General features: G+C 31.5%; 2 protein-coding genes across 9 annotated transcripts in view; one reads left to right on the top strand and one right to left on the bottom strand.

Moving 5' to 3' along the window:
• LOC130901729 (RNA-binding protein Musashi homolog Rbp6) overlaps positions 1-13,303 on the top strand; it is a 1,060,444-nt gene that overhangs the window by 609,267 nt on the left and 437,874 nt on the right. The window lies entirely within an intron of this gene.
• On the bottom strand, positions 4,189-10,503 carry LOC130901732 (fatty acid synthase-like). The gene is made up of 4 exons (XM_057813301.1): positions 10,017-10,503; positions 8,130-8,461; positions 6,488-6,665; positions 4,189-4,950 (listed from the first exon to the last, which is right to left on the bottom strand). Exons 1-4 carry the CDS (start codon positions 10,228-10,230, stop codon positions 4,784-4,786), a joined length of 891 nt encoding a protein of 296 aa, XP_057669284.1. The 5' UTR covers positions 10,231-10,503; the 3' UTR covers positions 4,189-4,783.

The following is a 13,303-nucleotide window of genomic DNA, read 5'->3' as shown; positions in this document are numbered from 1 at the left end:
CAGGTACTTCTGAGACCATCCTCGTATAAGCTGGTGTTCTTAAAATAACCATTCATATTTTCTGCGTTCATGAGTCCACCTAACATCTTCGTTATACTCACTGAAATGTAGTCTTACTTGTGCCTTTGTCTCATTCATAAGACATTCTGACTTGGAGTGGTCTGTTTGATATTAGTTAGGGCCAAGGATTCACTGAAATCTTTGTTTGGCATTCCATATACTTTACCACACATTCATCACATAATTCAGACGGTGGCATCTCCAAGGCAATTGAATTTTTGATATATATGTGTTTGATAGTTTCGAATAAGCTAAATGAGTTTATTAGTAATAGAGATAGGACTACCTTTATTCTTTAATATGAATAAGTGCTTGTAGTATTACATATAATTCTCTATGTACAGAGAAGTGAGCGGTTTGAAATTAGGGTGGAGTTTACATTTTTGAAAATATGGGTATTGGAATATTTTTGAAGTTAAAGTAAGGAAATTGATGTCTAGAGTTCTTCCGACTTCATCGTGAAATGGTGAGACTAATTTTGTTGTGATCTATGGCTCTTGGAAACGATATATGAACTTATTTTTATAAATCGGTTGCTCTTTATTACTTACCAATTTGGAGGTATTTGCAAGACAAATATGTTTGTGATGAAAGCTTAGAAGTGGTACTCCTATTAGCAATAGTAAGCTTTTGAGTGGTGTTGAACCGAATTTTTATTGGCAATAGTTTTCATGAGATTCATTCTTCTTGAAAATTCTTCTATATTGATTAAATTTTATCGGAATATCTCTTTTATTCAAATAGTTTCTCTATTTATTAAATGAAAATTGCAAAGATGCAAGAAATTGAGTAAGTTTTCAAACCTATGGATTGACTTTTGCCAAACTATATAAAATCGATAATATCCCTGTTCTAAATACTTATTTCGATCTTCTTTCTATTTATGTTATATCACTAGTATAGTCCAATTTGATCTAATTGAATAAGAATTATAATATTCACTAAGATAGGCTCTATGACCTTGTGCCTGTTCCCTATTTCATATTTTATTTAGTCCAACGAATGAAATATCCATCCCATTCAAGAAAAATTTCATAATATCGGACAATTCTGTCCTTGCTAAAATTCCAATAACCTTACTGAAAGAACTTGTAGAAATTCTTATAAACATCGATGGCAACATTTGAATTTTAATCAAATGAAAAAGCTAGACTCGCAGCGGTATTACGTAAAACTTTTTTTCCGTTCCTACAAATTGAATATCTATATCTGGGCATATAGCTTCAAAGCAAAATGGAAATAAGCACACATTTATGTAAATCTGATTAGAAAGTTGAAGGAGAAAGGAAATAATAGTGAAATCTGGTTTAAGAAGCATTAAACGGAATATGGCTGCATCTAATATTGTATTAGATTTGAAAACGATCAAGGAATTTATATACGTGATTTTCAGAAATATAATTTGTATGAGTGCATCATTATACAGTTTATTTTCGACGTTTTTCGAGTTAATGTGCATACATAAGTAATAAATATTACATTAAGAAAAACGAAAAGTGGAATAAACATTCAGAACACACATTTACAGTTTATTTATAATATTTTATAAACATTTGTAGGATTTTGAGAGCTACAGTTTACAACTATAGTGAATTTTTAATTTCCAAATTGACTTTTTCTATTGAAAGTTGTCATTTCTGGACCCGTTGATTACACTGAACATACTGTTTAGTATTGAGCAACTCTCAAAATTATGACGCGAATTTCGATAACTAAGTTATCATCTTCAGTATATAGTACAATTTCCAAAGAAACCGAGAAAAAGACTGATACTTGTCAGCATTCCAGTTAAAGATAGTTAGTCATTCAACAATGTCAAGATCCTAGTGCTTTCTTGTGTGCTTGGATAATTTGTATGTCTAAGTTGACCGATCCAACCATATAGTTTTTCAATAAATATCATTAAAATTAATTAGTGAAGTTAAGATTACATTCAGGCATAATAAGATGGAGGGGTAGATGGGCCGGAACCCTGTAGTACTAGTAAGTACTATAAGAAATACTAGAATACTAGGCAGTTTAAAACGAACATGTGCAAAAAACTGTGTGTGATTTGCACTTGACTTCAGAGCGCGATTATGAGAATGGCACGAAGTTTGTCTGACTTATTCATAACGTGACTCACACTCATACTTGCTGCGTCTCAATTGCCCTAAACAATTCGTAGACGAATTTCAATTAGAGCTTTTAGCAGTTCAGTGAGTTACTTGAAATTATCGTTCTTTGTTTCTTGGTCTATAATGTGACGAACCTTTTTCTCAACAACTGTATAGCTTGAAGAATATTTATTATCAAATCAATGTCCATAGCTCAGATTCTCAAGTTGAACTATTGTTTAGCATTTTAAGTAGAATAAGAAAGTGTTTAAAATCGACTATGGGTCCGAAAAGATTGTCCCATTAGGAAGTATTGACTATATAGTCTAAATTTTCCAAGACCTTTAATTTTTACTATATTATTCAAACCTTTGCTAAAATAACACTAAGGAAAACTATGCTTCACTAAATCAATCATAAATAATTATTTAGTTGATAAAACTCTCTAATGTTCTCTGCTCTTATCTTAATATTATGCTTAACCAACAATAATATATATCAGTTAACTAATTATCGGTTTTTTCGGAATTTTCGTTTCGTCATGAAAAAAGCTCGGACGAGTTTGATCTTCGGAGCATCTCTTTGTTTTCAATTCGTTATGTTATATAATCCTAATGAAGGATTCACTTCAAGAAGCACATTAAACAATATTTTCCAGATTATATTTTTGCTATATCTGATACAAATAAAGCCTTGGTATATGATTTCATCTAAATTCTTATAGTGAAAGTACTTTGTTCCGAAATCTGTTTATACAAAAAAAATGCGAAATATTTTTGACATTATACAGTTGAAGTTAGTTTATAAATACAAAAATACTTCTAAACAATCCGTACGATCAAACACTGGAATTGGTAACTAGATGTACAAGAACTGTGCGGGTTGTGATGTGGGAAAATATTCTGGGCAATGGTATGTCATGGGAGCTAGGAGCATCTAGCTCATTCCAAATACATTTTTGATTGAAAGTAAAATAAAAAAATACAATTGATATTTCAATTTCTCACTGTATTCATTATTTTTTATTGTGGATTAGGATAATATTTTGTGTTTTTTCTGTTTCAGGTAAGATTACGTTCTCTTCCAGTATTAATAGACTTTAACGTAGTAAGTCGTATCGCATAAATTTAATACTTCACTATAAAATGTATATCATTGAAACAAGTTTCGCAAATATCGAATAAACGGCATACGTACCTCAATGAAAAATATTTGAAATTTTAGATTGCGTTGAAAAAATTTTTCATATAATTCATTCCAATAATTGAGAATGTAAAGATATTCTCTTTGTGTCAACATCGTTCTCTAAATAATTTCGAGATAATGTTTATTATTTCTTTGTATCACAAATGTATGCAAGATGTTTTTCAATTAGAATATCCTCTCAAAGTGCAGTGAAAAATGAAAGTTCAACTTATTTCTTATCATTTTTAGTATTGTAAATCTGACAATATATTTAAAGTACAAAACACACTTTTATAGTCACGTATGTAATGATATTCAGTCTACGAACCACAGAATGACAAGTCACGTTCACAAACCATTGAGCTATCGAAGCTCGCATTTCACCTTCAGTCTTTATTTGGACAGAAGCTCATATAAATGATTTATTTTATAAAGAGTTATTTACAAATTTATGAAATGAATTGATTGTGTTTGGAAATATTTTTATAGAATGATAAAATTGCACATTTTCCAAACTCTCTGTTACCATTAAATGCGACATGACGACCTAACCACGCGACCGTCAAAGTTGTTAAGGATTCAGACAAGAAATGATAGTAATTTGATTATTGATATGTAAAAGCTAATAAAAATTTTAACAAAGATAAATCTTTTCTTTGTTTTGATTTTCCTAACAATATCCCATTGGAATTAGTATCGCCATAAATTGTTGAAATTATAAATAATCATCTTCACTGCAGCTTCATCTATAAGTGATATTTTTTCATCAAAAGTCAGGAACCACTCAAATTTTTAAGTCAATAGGTTTAGAGGTATTTTTATAGATAAAGTGAGAGAATACGTATGATAAAGTTTGGCAAAAATTTTTATTGACTAGGCTATTTCACTAAAACTAAATTTTGATCACTATGCTAATGTGTTCATAGTCCTAAGTAATGTTTTATTAAAATAAAAAGTTTAGTTTTCTTAGTTTCAATGAACTAACAACAAACCATACTTACTAAAAGTAGATAATAAAATTCAATTTAAGTGTATTACATTTACAAATCTGAAGTATTTTCGACAAATCCATTCAGAATAGATCATTTAAGTGAGGACTTTGGTTTTTTGTAGCTTTTATTCACTTTCACCTATCCCGTTGTCTGTAATCAAATCTTGCAAGTTTAATTTGATCCCGGTTTCCGATAGAGCTGATATTTTTCATGCATATATAAATCAGGTAACAATGTATTGCATTGCTAAGAAGACTTAGAACTGATCTGATGATGGAGCTGGAAGATGCCCATAGGAACTCTGTGATTGAACGATGCATCCACATCGAGTTTGGGCTCGTTTGTTAACTTTTTACTTAATTTTCTTAACAAATAACAAAAGCTTGTTTTTAAAGGTTTTTTTCTTTAAATTTATTTTAAAAGGTATTACTATTCTTTATAAGCCATATATTATTTTTTCACTTTGCTCATTTCAACTAATCTGCCAAAAGTCAAGTTCCTAATTTCGTCCAAATCCATTTCTTGCTGATATTCTTGATATATGAGTTGTTTTATTTCTGCCAGCATGAGCGAGTCCACTCCAATATTGTGTAATGTCTTATTCATGTCAATAGTAGCTGAAAAAATAAGCGAAAAAATGTGTTAATAATCGCCTCGTTATCAGTCACATTCTTTTGAGAATATTACAATTAATAAACGACCAACTCATTTCCTAAACAGTTCGTTGATGTTTAATATAAATTTATTAAATTTCGCGAAGATTCTCTTAATTGTTATCACTATTTTAGGACATTAGTTATGAAATTCTCCAAGTTTCAAAGCTAAAGAATAAGAGAAAAAAAATTGTTATAAAAAAACACTGAAGTAAAACATAAAACAACACTTCTCAAAATATGAATTGTTTGACTTTTATTTGGAATTACCCTTGCGACAAAGTTCTTAATCAGAGGTCGGAATACGATAAATGATTCGAAATTTAGTTGTCGCATTTTACTGTCATTCATAGTATTCTAAAATTTCCTAGTATTTACATGAATACTGTCGATTATATTTATAAATAGTTTCTTATGAAACACACGAAATATATAGTTTGCTACATCATTATTGTGCAAATCTACCCCTTCTATCAATTTATCACATGCTGAAATTATAGCTGATTGTAGTATTAACACCTCATTTATACTTTTGGCAGAGTTGAGAGATCCTGCACTATAATTGATACCGATTGCTGTCATAATGAAATTATAGTTTCATTTCACCAAGTAAATGTAAGTGGATTCTTCAGAGTCATAGGAGTCCCTCTCCTGTTTTCACAGCAATTTACTTGGTATCAACGGACAGTTCTTGCGAACCGTCTTTGAGGCGAAGAATTGTTTCAAAATCGTGGCATTCAAAAGAGACAAAAATTTTTAAGAAGCGAAAAGTTATCAAAGAAGATATTATGATTCTGAACATTTTTCATATTTGGAAAAAGTTCGAAAACTACATTCGCACCAGTTTTTTTTGCAGCTCCCGCGAAGAAAATTCTAAATAAAAATGTGCCAAATTTTGAATACAAAACAGACAGGCTTGTCTTTGATGTACATCTTGATGTACATGTCGTCAAAAATAAGGAACCATTTGCTCATCAATGATCAAACTCCAAATTGTAAAAATTTCTGACTAAGTGAATCAAAGAAGGAAAGGAGTTTTGTGAATTTTTTATTTAGATCCAGGTGTCATTATGAGTTAAATATACGTTCTGTCTTTTTGATCCCAACTTATTCCGGCTCATACTTACCACTTCACTCCGTTCACGTACCATCTCCTCTGAAGCCAGTTCTAGCTGTTTTTGCGTCTACAATTTCGGCTGATTTTATAAAGAATCAAGCAGAAATTGGGGGGGGGGTACGTCTAGACAAAAACTTTCCCGTTCAAATTTGGGTTTTTGAAAATGTCAGTACAGCATATTACAAACTTTGTTTTTTTTGAGTATTTTCCCAAACATTGAAAATGAAGAACTTAAGTATAATCTAATCATATTTGTTGCACATTATATCGGTCATATATAAACCCAGTTAATGTGCCATAATTTATGCAGTGAACAGAAAGATAGATAGATAACATGAAACAACTTAAATACTTAAAGAATTTATCAAGATATAAAGTACTTACCGATATCTTTGAGTCCAATAGCTTGTGCTATCAAATCAACAGAATTTTGTTCATATTTCTTATGTTCAACATTTCTTGACAATACCATGCTGAAACCAACTGCAATATCCTGAATCATACACCTCTCGAGAACTTGCCAACACGATTCAATTTTTTGATGTTCGATGTGTTTATAAGCCTGAAATTAGGAGGTTTACCATATGAAACAAATATCAGTATATTGAACTTCCGAACTTGAAACAGAGAACATAGTGCGTAATTAACTGTGAAAATAATTGTGCTATATTGATTAGTTCTATATACCTAGATATTTCAGATTCTTATTTGAAACCTTAAATCACTTGAATGGAATTTGAGCATTGTCTATAATGCATTTTGGAATAAAGTAATTCAGTTTGCATTGTAGTCAGAAGGAGCTATTTAACCCAATACTATAAACTCAATAAGATATCGCCAATACATCTCGAAATTCAATGCAACAGCTTATCATCACTCTTCAAAACATGTGATCTCATTTTGCCTCGTTGCCTTTTTTTTCTATAAGTGAATTTATGTTTCCTTACAGTTCTGATGAGGAATTGTTCATAAAAATAGAAAATATATTAGCAGTGCTGCTGTTATTATAAAAAATGCAGTATCTACAAAAATTACAAAACGAGATTTTGACTTATGTATTTCAAAGTAATCTTCAATTTTTCTTAAGAATGCTGTAAATACCACAAAATAACAGTGAGCTATTTATATCATGCCGTAGAAACAGATTTCTTCCTAGTAAAAATGCAAAATACATTTGCTGCATTTGCCCTAAGCGTTATTTTCTTTCAAACAACCTTTACGTTTTTTGTTGGTCAGAATGTAGAATGACAGGATAGTTTGTACAAATCTCTCGAAAAGATGAAGAAGACATCACAAGGTGTTCCCATGTTTTTTTAACGTAAATAGATTTACATACAATAACAGTACACTAAATCTACTGAGAGCTTCTGTCATAAGGAGGAGCTGTCAATCCAAAGACAAGGAAAACTTTGTAAGCTCTGTAGATGTGATAGTACAAGTAAATAAAAATGTAGCCGAAAAAAAAATTGTAAATTCGGACTTAGACTTTGTTCAAGTACAAGCAACTAAACCGTATGACTAACGCTATTTTGTACACATGAAAAATGGTTTTCTCATTGTTATAAAAATTATCATTCAGAAACATATTATAATGTTTCCATACTCAATAGATAATAGTTTCAAACATTATGTGGTATTAGTGCAATAATGCTTTGTTTTTGAATCATCTACCATAGGTATTAAATTTGTTGCTAAGAAAAATCGCAGTATCTCTTGTAGAAACAACACATCTAGGTTAAAAATAACTATGGTTTATCCACTTAACTACAATGAAGTATGACTAAGAGATCTACTTAAATCTTTCTGTGGATATCACAAAACAAAAAGTTGTTTTCCTCTATAATTTTCTGTAGGGGGCATTTTTGCTAATTTCATATTTTTTTTGTTAATCATTTTCCACCAAACTCCTAGATAATTAGATACATTCCTTTTGTTTCAATCATCACCTCCTTATTTTAACTGTCTTTTTAGACTTGTTGGATACCCCCAATCATTGAAAAAAGAATTTATTTGAAACTTCACTTACTCGGTTTTGGTATTGATCACTGGTGAGAACCCCTACGTCTGCTATAGGTCCCCATTGAATTGCTAAGCCAGGTAAATTGTCCCTTCTCCTTTTTTCGCAAAGTCTTTCCAGAGCTGAATTCGCCATACCGTAATTACTTTGACCAACAACCCCTATATTTGCAATAATTGAGGAGAATACCACAAAATGGTCTAATTTGACACAATACTTTCTAGTTAATGCATCCATATTTTCACATGCGTTTAGTTTCGGCTGCAACACTTCTTTGAACAATCCTTGTGATTGAGATGTGATTGGAGCATTCTTGAGAACTAATGCACAGTTGAAGTAACCTACAAAGCAACAGAACCCATATTCCTTTGTTTTTTTCATAAATTAGAATAGAATAATCAGAACATTCGCCGATTTTTTATTTCATATATTATCTGTATAAAAATTTGATTTCTAGAATCCAAAGCTCATGTTTCCTCCCGAAAACTGGAAATTTTCTCTTCAGTAATTGATAATTATATTGCGTCATGTTAATCGGTTTCAAGCTAAATCGTTCTGTACCTTCTTAGACTAGTTATAGCCTACAGTGTTGTAAAAATTATAAATGGTAAAGAAAATTAATTCCGGCAAAATTAAAATTGATGATTATGTGAGTTATGTAGAAATGTATAAAAAGTCTTCACCTTCTATATCCATAGCAATTCAAATATGATTTTTTCAAGTTCAAAAAGGAAGTTTGTTTGATAATTCCATATTTCAATTGAAACACTATTAATTTGTTCTCTCAATTTCATTATTTTCCATTACAGTCCGTAATGGATTGGCTTAATATCATTAACTATATGCTAACAAATATCCCGCAATCCCACTTTTGCAGCATAGATTAATTCTTGAATACTTCTGTGTGGCTCTGGCAAATCAAGCTTTTGAATAGACCTCATATCAATGTAAAGAACAGCTAAAAATCTTTTCAGTTTCGAGTTTTCTAATAACTCTGTTACGGTGATTTGCATATTATTGTCCAAGAAAATAAATGGAGCACCAATATTATTATTCCATCCATTATCTTCGAATATATTTCTGATGCTCTTGTCACACTAATTCAGTTATCAAACGTGATGTCGATGAGCTTCATTGGACGGATATTAACATGACAAACCTCTCTCTTTGGATCTCCTTATACTTACTTCCAGAATTTCCATCATGGATTCATATACGTTTGAGTCCAATGAAGCGATTAGTATCTGGGTTTTTAGACTGAGACCAAAAAAAACGACTATTTTTTTAATGATTCTGTGAAAATATTATTCGTGATTATGAAAAAATTATCGTGTTTACCGAGAAGCAAAATTGAAAAATAAATCAATGTTTAAGGCACAATCAGAAGGAAACGGCTTTTTACATTAATTTACTACAAAGCTTTTTCCTGAAAAATCTAATTTCCTATGAAAATACGCATGGCTAACATTTTTCAGATTGATAATTGTCAAGTTTTTGGTAAAGAATTTCATATATCAATTTTCCTCTTAGTTGGTTACACGCTTCTCACTACTCTCAGGTGTACCCCGTACGGAAATTGACTGCAGATATCGATTTCATCTGCCAGTGACATCACTTTTAGAAATGCCAATTCTCTATAATCTAATCGTGGAATCTGTTTCATATTTTTCTAGAATGGACGTCTTCTACTGAGGAATTAAATCAATTTAATTTCCGTTATTTGAATTCAATTGGTCACATTAAAATGTGGCTTGGCCAAATTAAGAGGTAGTTGGGAGTTTTTGAATAAATAATTTACCGTCGGTCATTATATCATTTTCCCCCTCTCGATATTGTTTTCAAATAACAAAATACCAAATTATAAATCCTATTTATTATTGAAATATGAAAACTCACCCCCAATCGGTCCCAATTTTTGTGCTTCCTTCAATAAGTTTTCGGAACCAGTCAACGTAATTGTATTGTTTAAATCCACCACTACCAAATATTTCAGTTTGGTCCAAATATTCAAACTATAAAACTGATAATCTCTCCAAGGTGGTCTTCTTGCATTCAAAATAACTTTTCTGGCTCCTCTGGAGAAAATCCAATGAGCTAATTCTAGCCCCATTCCTCCCAATCCTCCAATGATAATGTAGACCTTTTCAGGATCGAAATATATCTTTGGTACTGACAGTATGGTCGAATTTGCTCCAAGATGTTCCTTTTTAATTTCAATTACCACTTTACCAATATGTTTTCCAGAGGAAAGGTGTCGAAAGGCTGACTCCAGTTCGTCTGCTTGGAATATAGTCGCTGGAATTGGCTGCACTACTCCCGAAGCAATACCTATAATGTAGAGTATAATAAATATATTGTTCAATCATCTGACTTGGTTTATCACCATCTGACACTAGCTTGTGAACTGGCATTCTTTTCTTCGGTTTATCGAGAAGTTCATCCAAAAATATGCCATGGAAGCTACAATTTTTTAGGAAAATACCAGTATCTATATGTGTATTAGCCATTAGATCTATTTTCCCTATTTCTATAAATCTTCCACACTCTGCTAAGCAGTTAATTGACGTATGGAAAAATTCACCTGCCAATGAATTCACTATCATATCAACACCTTTGCCGTTAGTTTTTCTCTTGACTAGGGTGTAAAAGGAAAGATCCCTAGAATTACCTAAAATATGTAAACCCACTTATTTATGTGATTAAATAATGGATCTGAAGTTTGTATTTTTCAGTTGAAAAAAACACAATGAAATATGAATGTTTTTAACCAAACGAAATCAGCAAAGACAAAGAGTGACATGAATTCAATCTATCATCCAACATAAGAAGATAAATTGGTTAGTATGGTAAACTGGAAGATTAATAATAAATGAGTGCAGAGAAAGAACAGAGAACAGAAATGGATGGAGAAGTCTAGTAAAGAGAGTTGAGGAGTTCGAAATATGTATTTTGTACATTTTAAGACTTTAAGTATTTTTATTATTATATTTGGTAAGCTATTATTTGGGGTGAATAAATTGAACAAAATATCAGCAGCATAATGAACGAGGATTGCGATAAAAATAATATGTACTGCACTCCAGAGAAAAAAAATATTGAAAATATTGAACAATATTGAACAGTATTGAATTAACTGTACCAATCCAATAACTTTACGAGGCTATCGAATAAGGCAGGAAAAGAAAGATACGATATCAATTCAAAAGAAAGATATGAGGAAACACTACATAGAATACTTGAAGAAGCAAGGATACACTTGGTGTAGAATTTTAGCAGAAACGCAAAGTAGATTTTGAAATAGTGTAGCTCTTTGGTATTTTTATTCAATCATCTAGAAACAAATCTTACCAATATTTTCGGCATCTAACTGTGGAAACATATCCAATAAGAACTGTTTCTTCTCTTCTGTGCTTACAGTAATGAATATTATTGCTTTAAGGCTCAGTGCTATTCGAACAGCTGATATACCAATTGCTCCAGACCCGGAGTGAATTAGTATCGACTCATTTTCTTCTAACTGGCCTCTCACTATCATACCGTAATAATTCTGAAATTTTTAAAATTTCGAAAATTACATTGAATAAGATGTATAATGGTTTTTAGGTACTCAATGTTTATCATGAATGGATATATATTTTTTGCGTGTACATTTTATGTATAAAAACGTTTTCAGATTAAGCTTTCGATTGAATTTGATCGATTGATTAATAATTTAAAACTTGATGTAGTTTCTGTTGAATGGTTTTTAGTACATTTACCCAATAATGGAATGCTTTTTTTTTAACTCCATGGAATTTACAATCTTTGTAATACATGTAAACAGTACGTAAAAAGTATGACTTTTCAAAATTTAACGTGTTAGAAATATCTCCTCTCTTAAGCTATATTCTTCGGTTTTGACTACATGGATAAATGCTTAATTAAACTTAGTCAAAAGGTCTGTCAGTTTGAAACGTGTTAGGCGGCGCACTTCACCTGTCTAGCACATTTGGATGGGATTTAATCCTATCTCTTACTTGTTGCGTTGTACTTCACTTTTAATGTTGGGGATCCGTATGTAGGTCTCTTTCTATGATGGAATTGGGTACATAACTAAAATTCTCCGAACCCTTTTTTTTGGAATCTTTGTAATATTTCAAGATGTGACTGGGAACAGACCCCCACATATGCATTCCGTATGTCCCAATGAGCTTAATAATGGTTTTATATACTAGAATTTTATATTGTAATGACAGCTGCAATTTTTGCAATTTTCTATCCAATTACCATTACAAGTTCCAGTTCCTTTCTCTTATTGAATATGTGTGTTTCCCACGTTAGTCTATTGTCTAGATGCATACCTAGGTATTTTATGCTCTCTACCTATGTGAGCTGGTAGTTATTCAATGTGACCGAAGGGAACTGGTCTGTTTTCAGTGAAAATGTAATGTGTTGAGATTTTATTTCATTGGCTTACATTTTCCATTTCTTCAGTTATGTTTCTGTTTTGTTTAGATTATTTTATAGATTCCTTATGGCTGCTTCTGTGTTGTGGTTGTGGTTGTGTATTGCTGGGCCGTCTGCGAAGGTGGACACTGCAGTTTGCATTGCGGTCAGTAAGACCGAGGTAAACAACAGGTACAATACAGGTCCAAAACACTTCTTGGGGCTACTCCGGACTCAAATTTGTTGTTTATCAATATATTCTGAGAGATGCTTTACTAGAAAAAATGTATTATACAAGTATACTTTAATATTTCATGAAAGTGATATAGTGGCACTTTTTTTGTTTTGTACAACAGACTTGAGTGCCGTACTTGTCAAAGGCTTGACTGATATCTATAAAGGCGACGCAGTAATACCTTTTGTTTTCTAGGCCATCGTTCACCTAGTTGACTTCTCATTGAACTTGTTCCACTGTGGAGTAATGAGAAATAATTTTTTTTTAGTAGTATAGGTTCCCTTTGTTTTAATATAAGTTTTTGAAAAACTCTGGTTAATATTGGTAGGCTTATGGGCCTATTCAAATTCAGTTCTCTTGTATTTTTGCCTCAGCAACTTTCCATTATTGGGGAAAAAGATTATATGCATTGTATATTTGTTCAATTGCTTTAATTCCTCTTAATAGCTTCTGGATAACTCTGCCAGTTATGAGATCATATCCTGGTGCTTTTTTAGGATCAATATCTTTTGGAATCGTTCCT

Source organism: Diorhabda carinulata, chromosome X (assembly GCF_026250575.1).
Source record: "Diorhabda carinulata isolate Delta chromosome X, icDioCari1.1, whole genome shotgun sequence".
Classification (NCBI taxonomy): domain Eukaryota; kingdom Metazoa; phylum Arthropoda; class Insecta; order Coleoptera; family Chrysomelidae; genus Diorhabda; species Diorhabda carinulata.
This window is presented reverse-complemented; position numbering and strand designations above follow the sequence as displayed.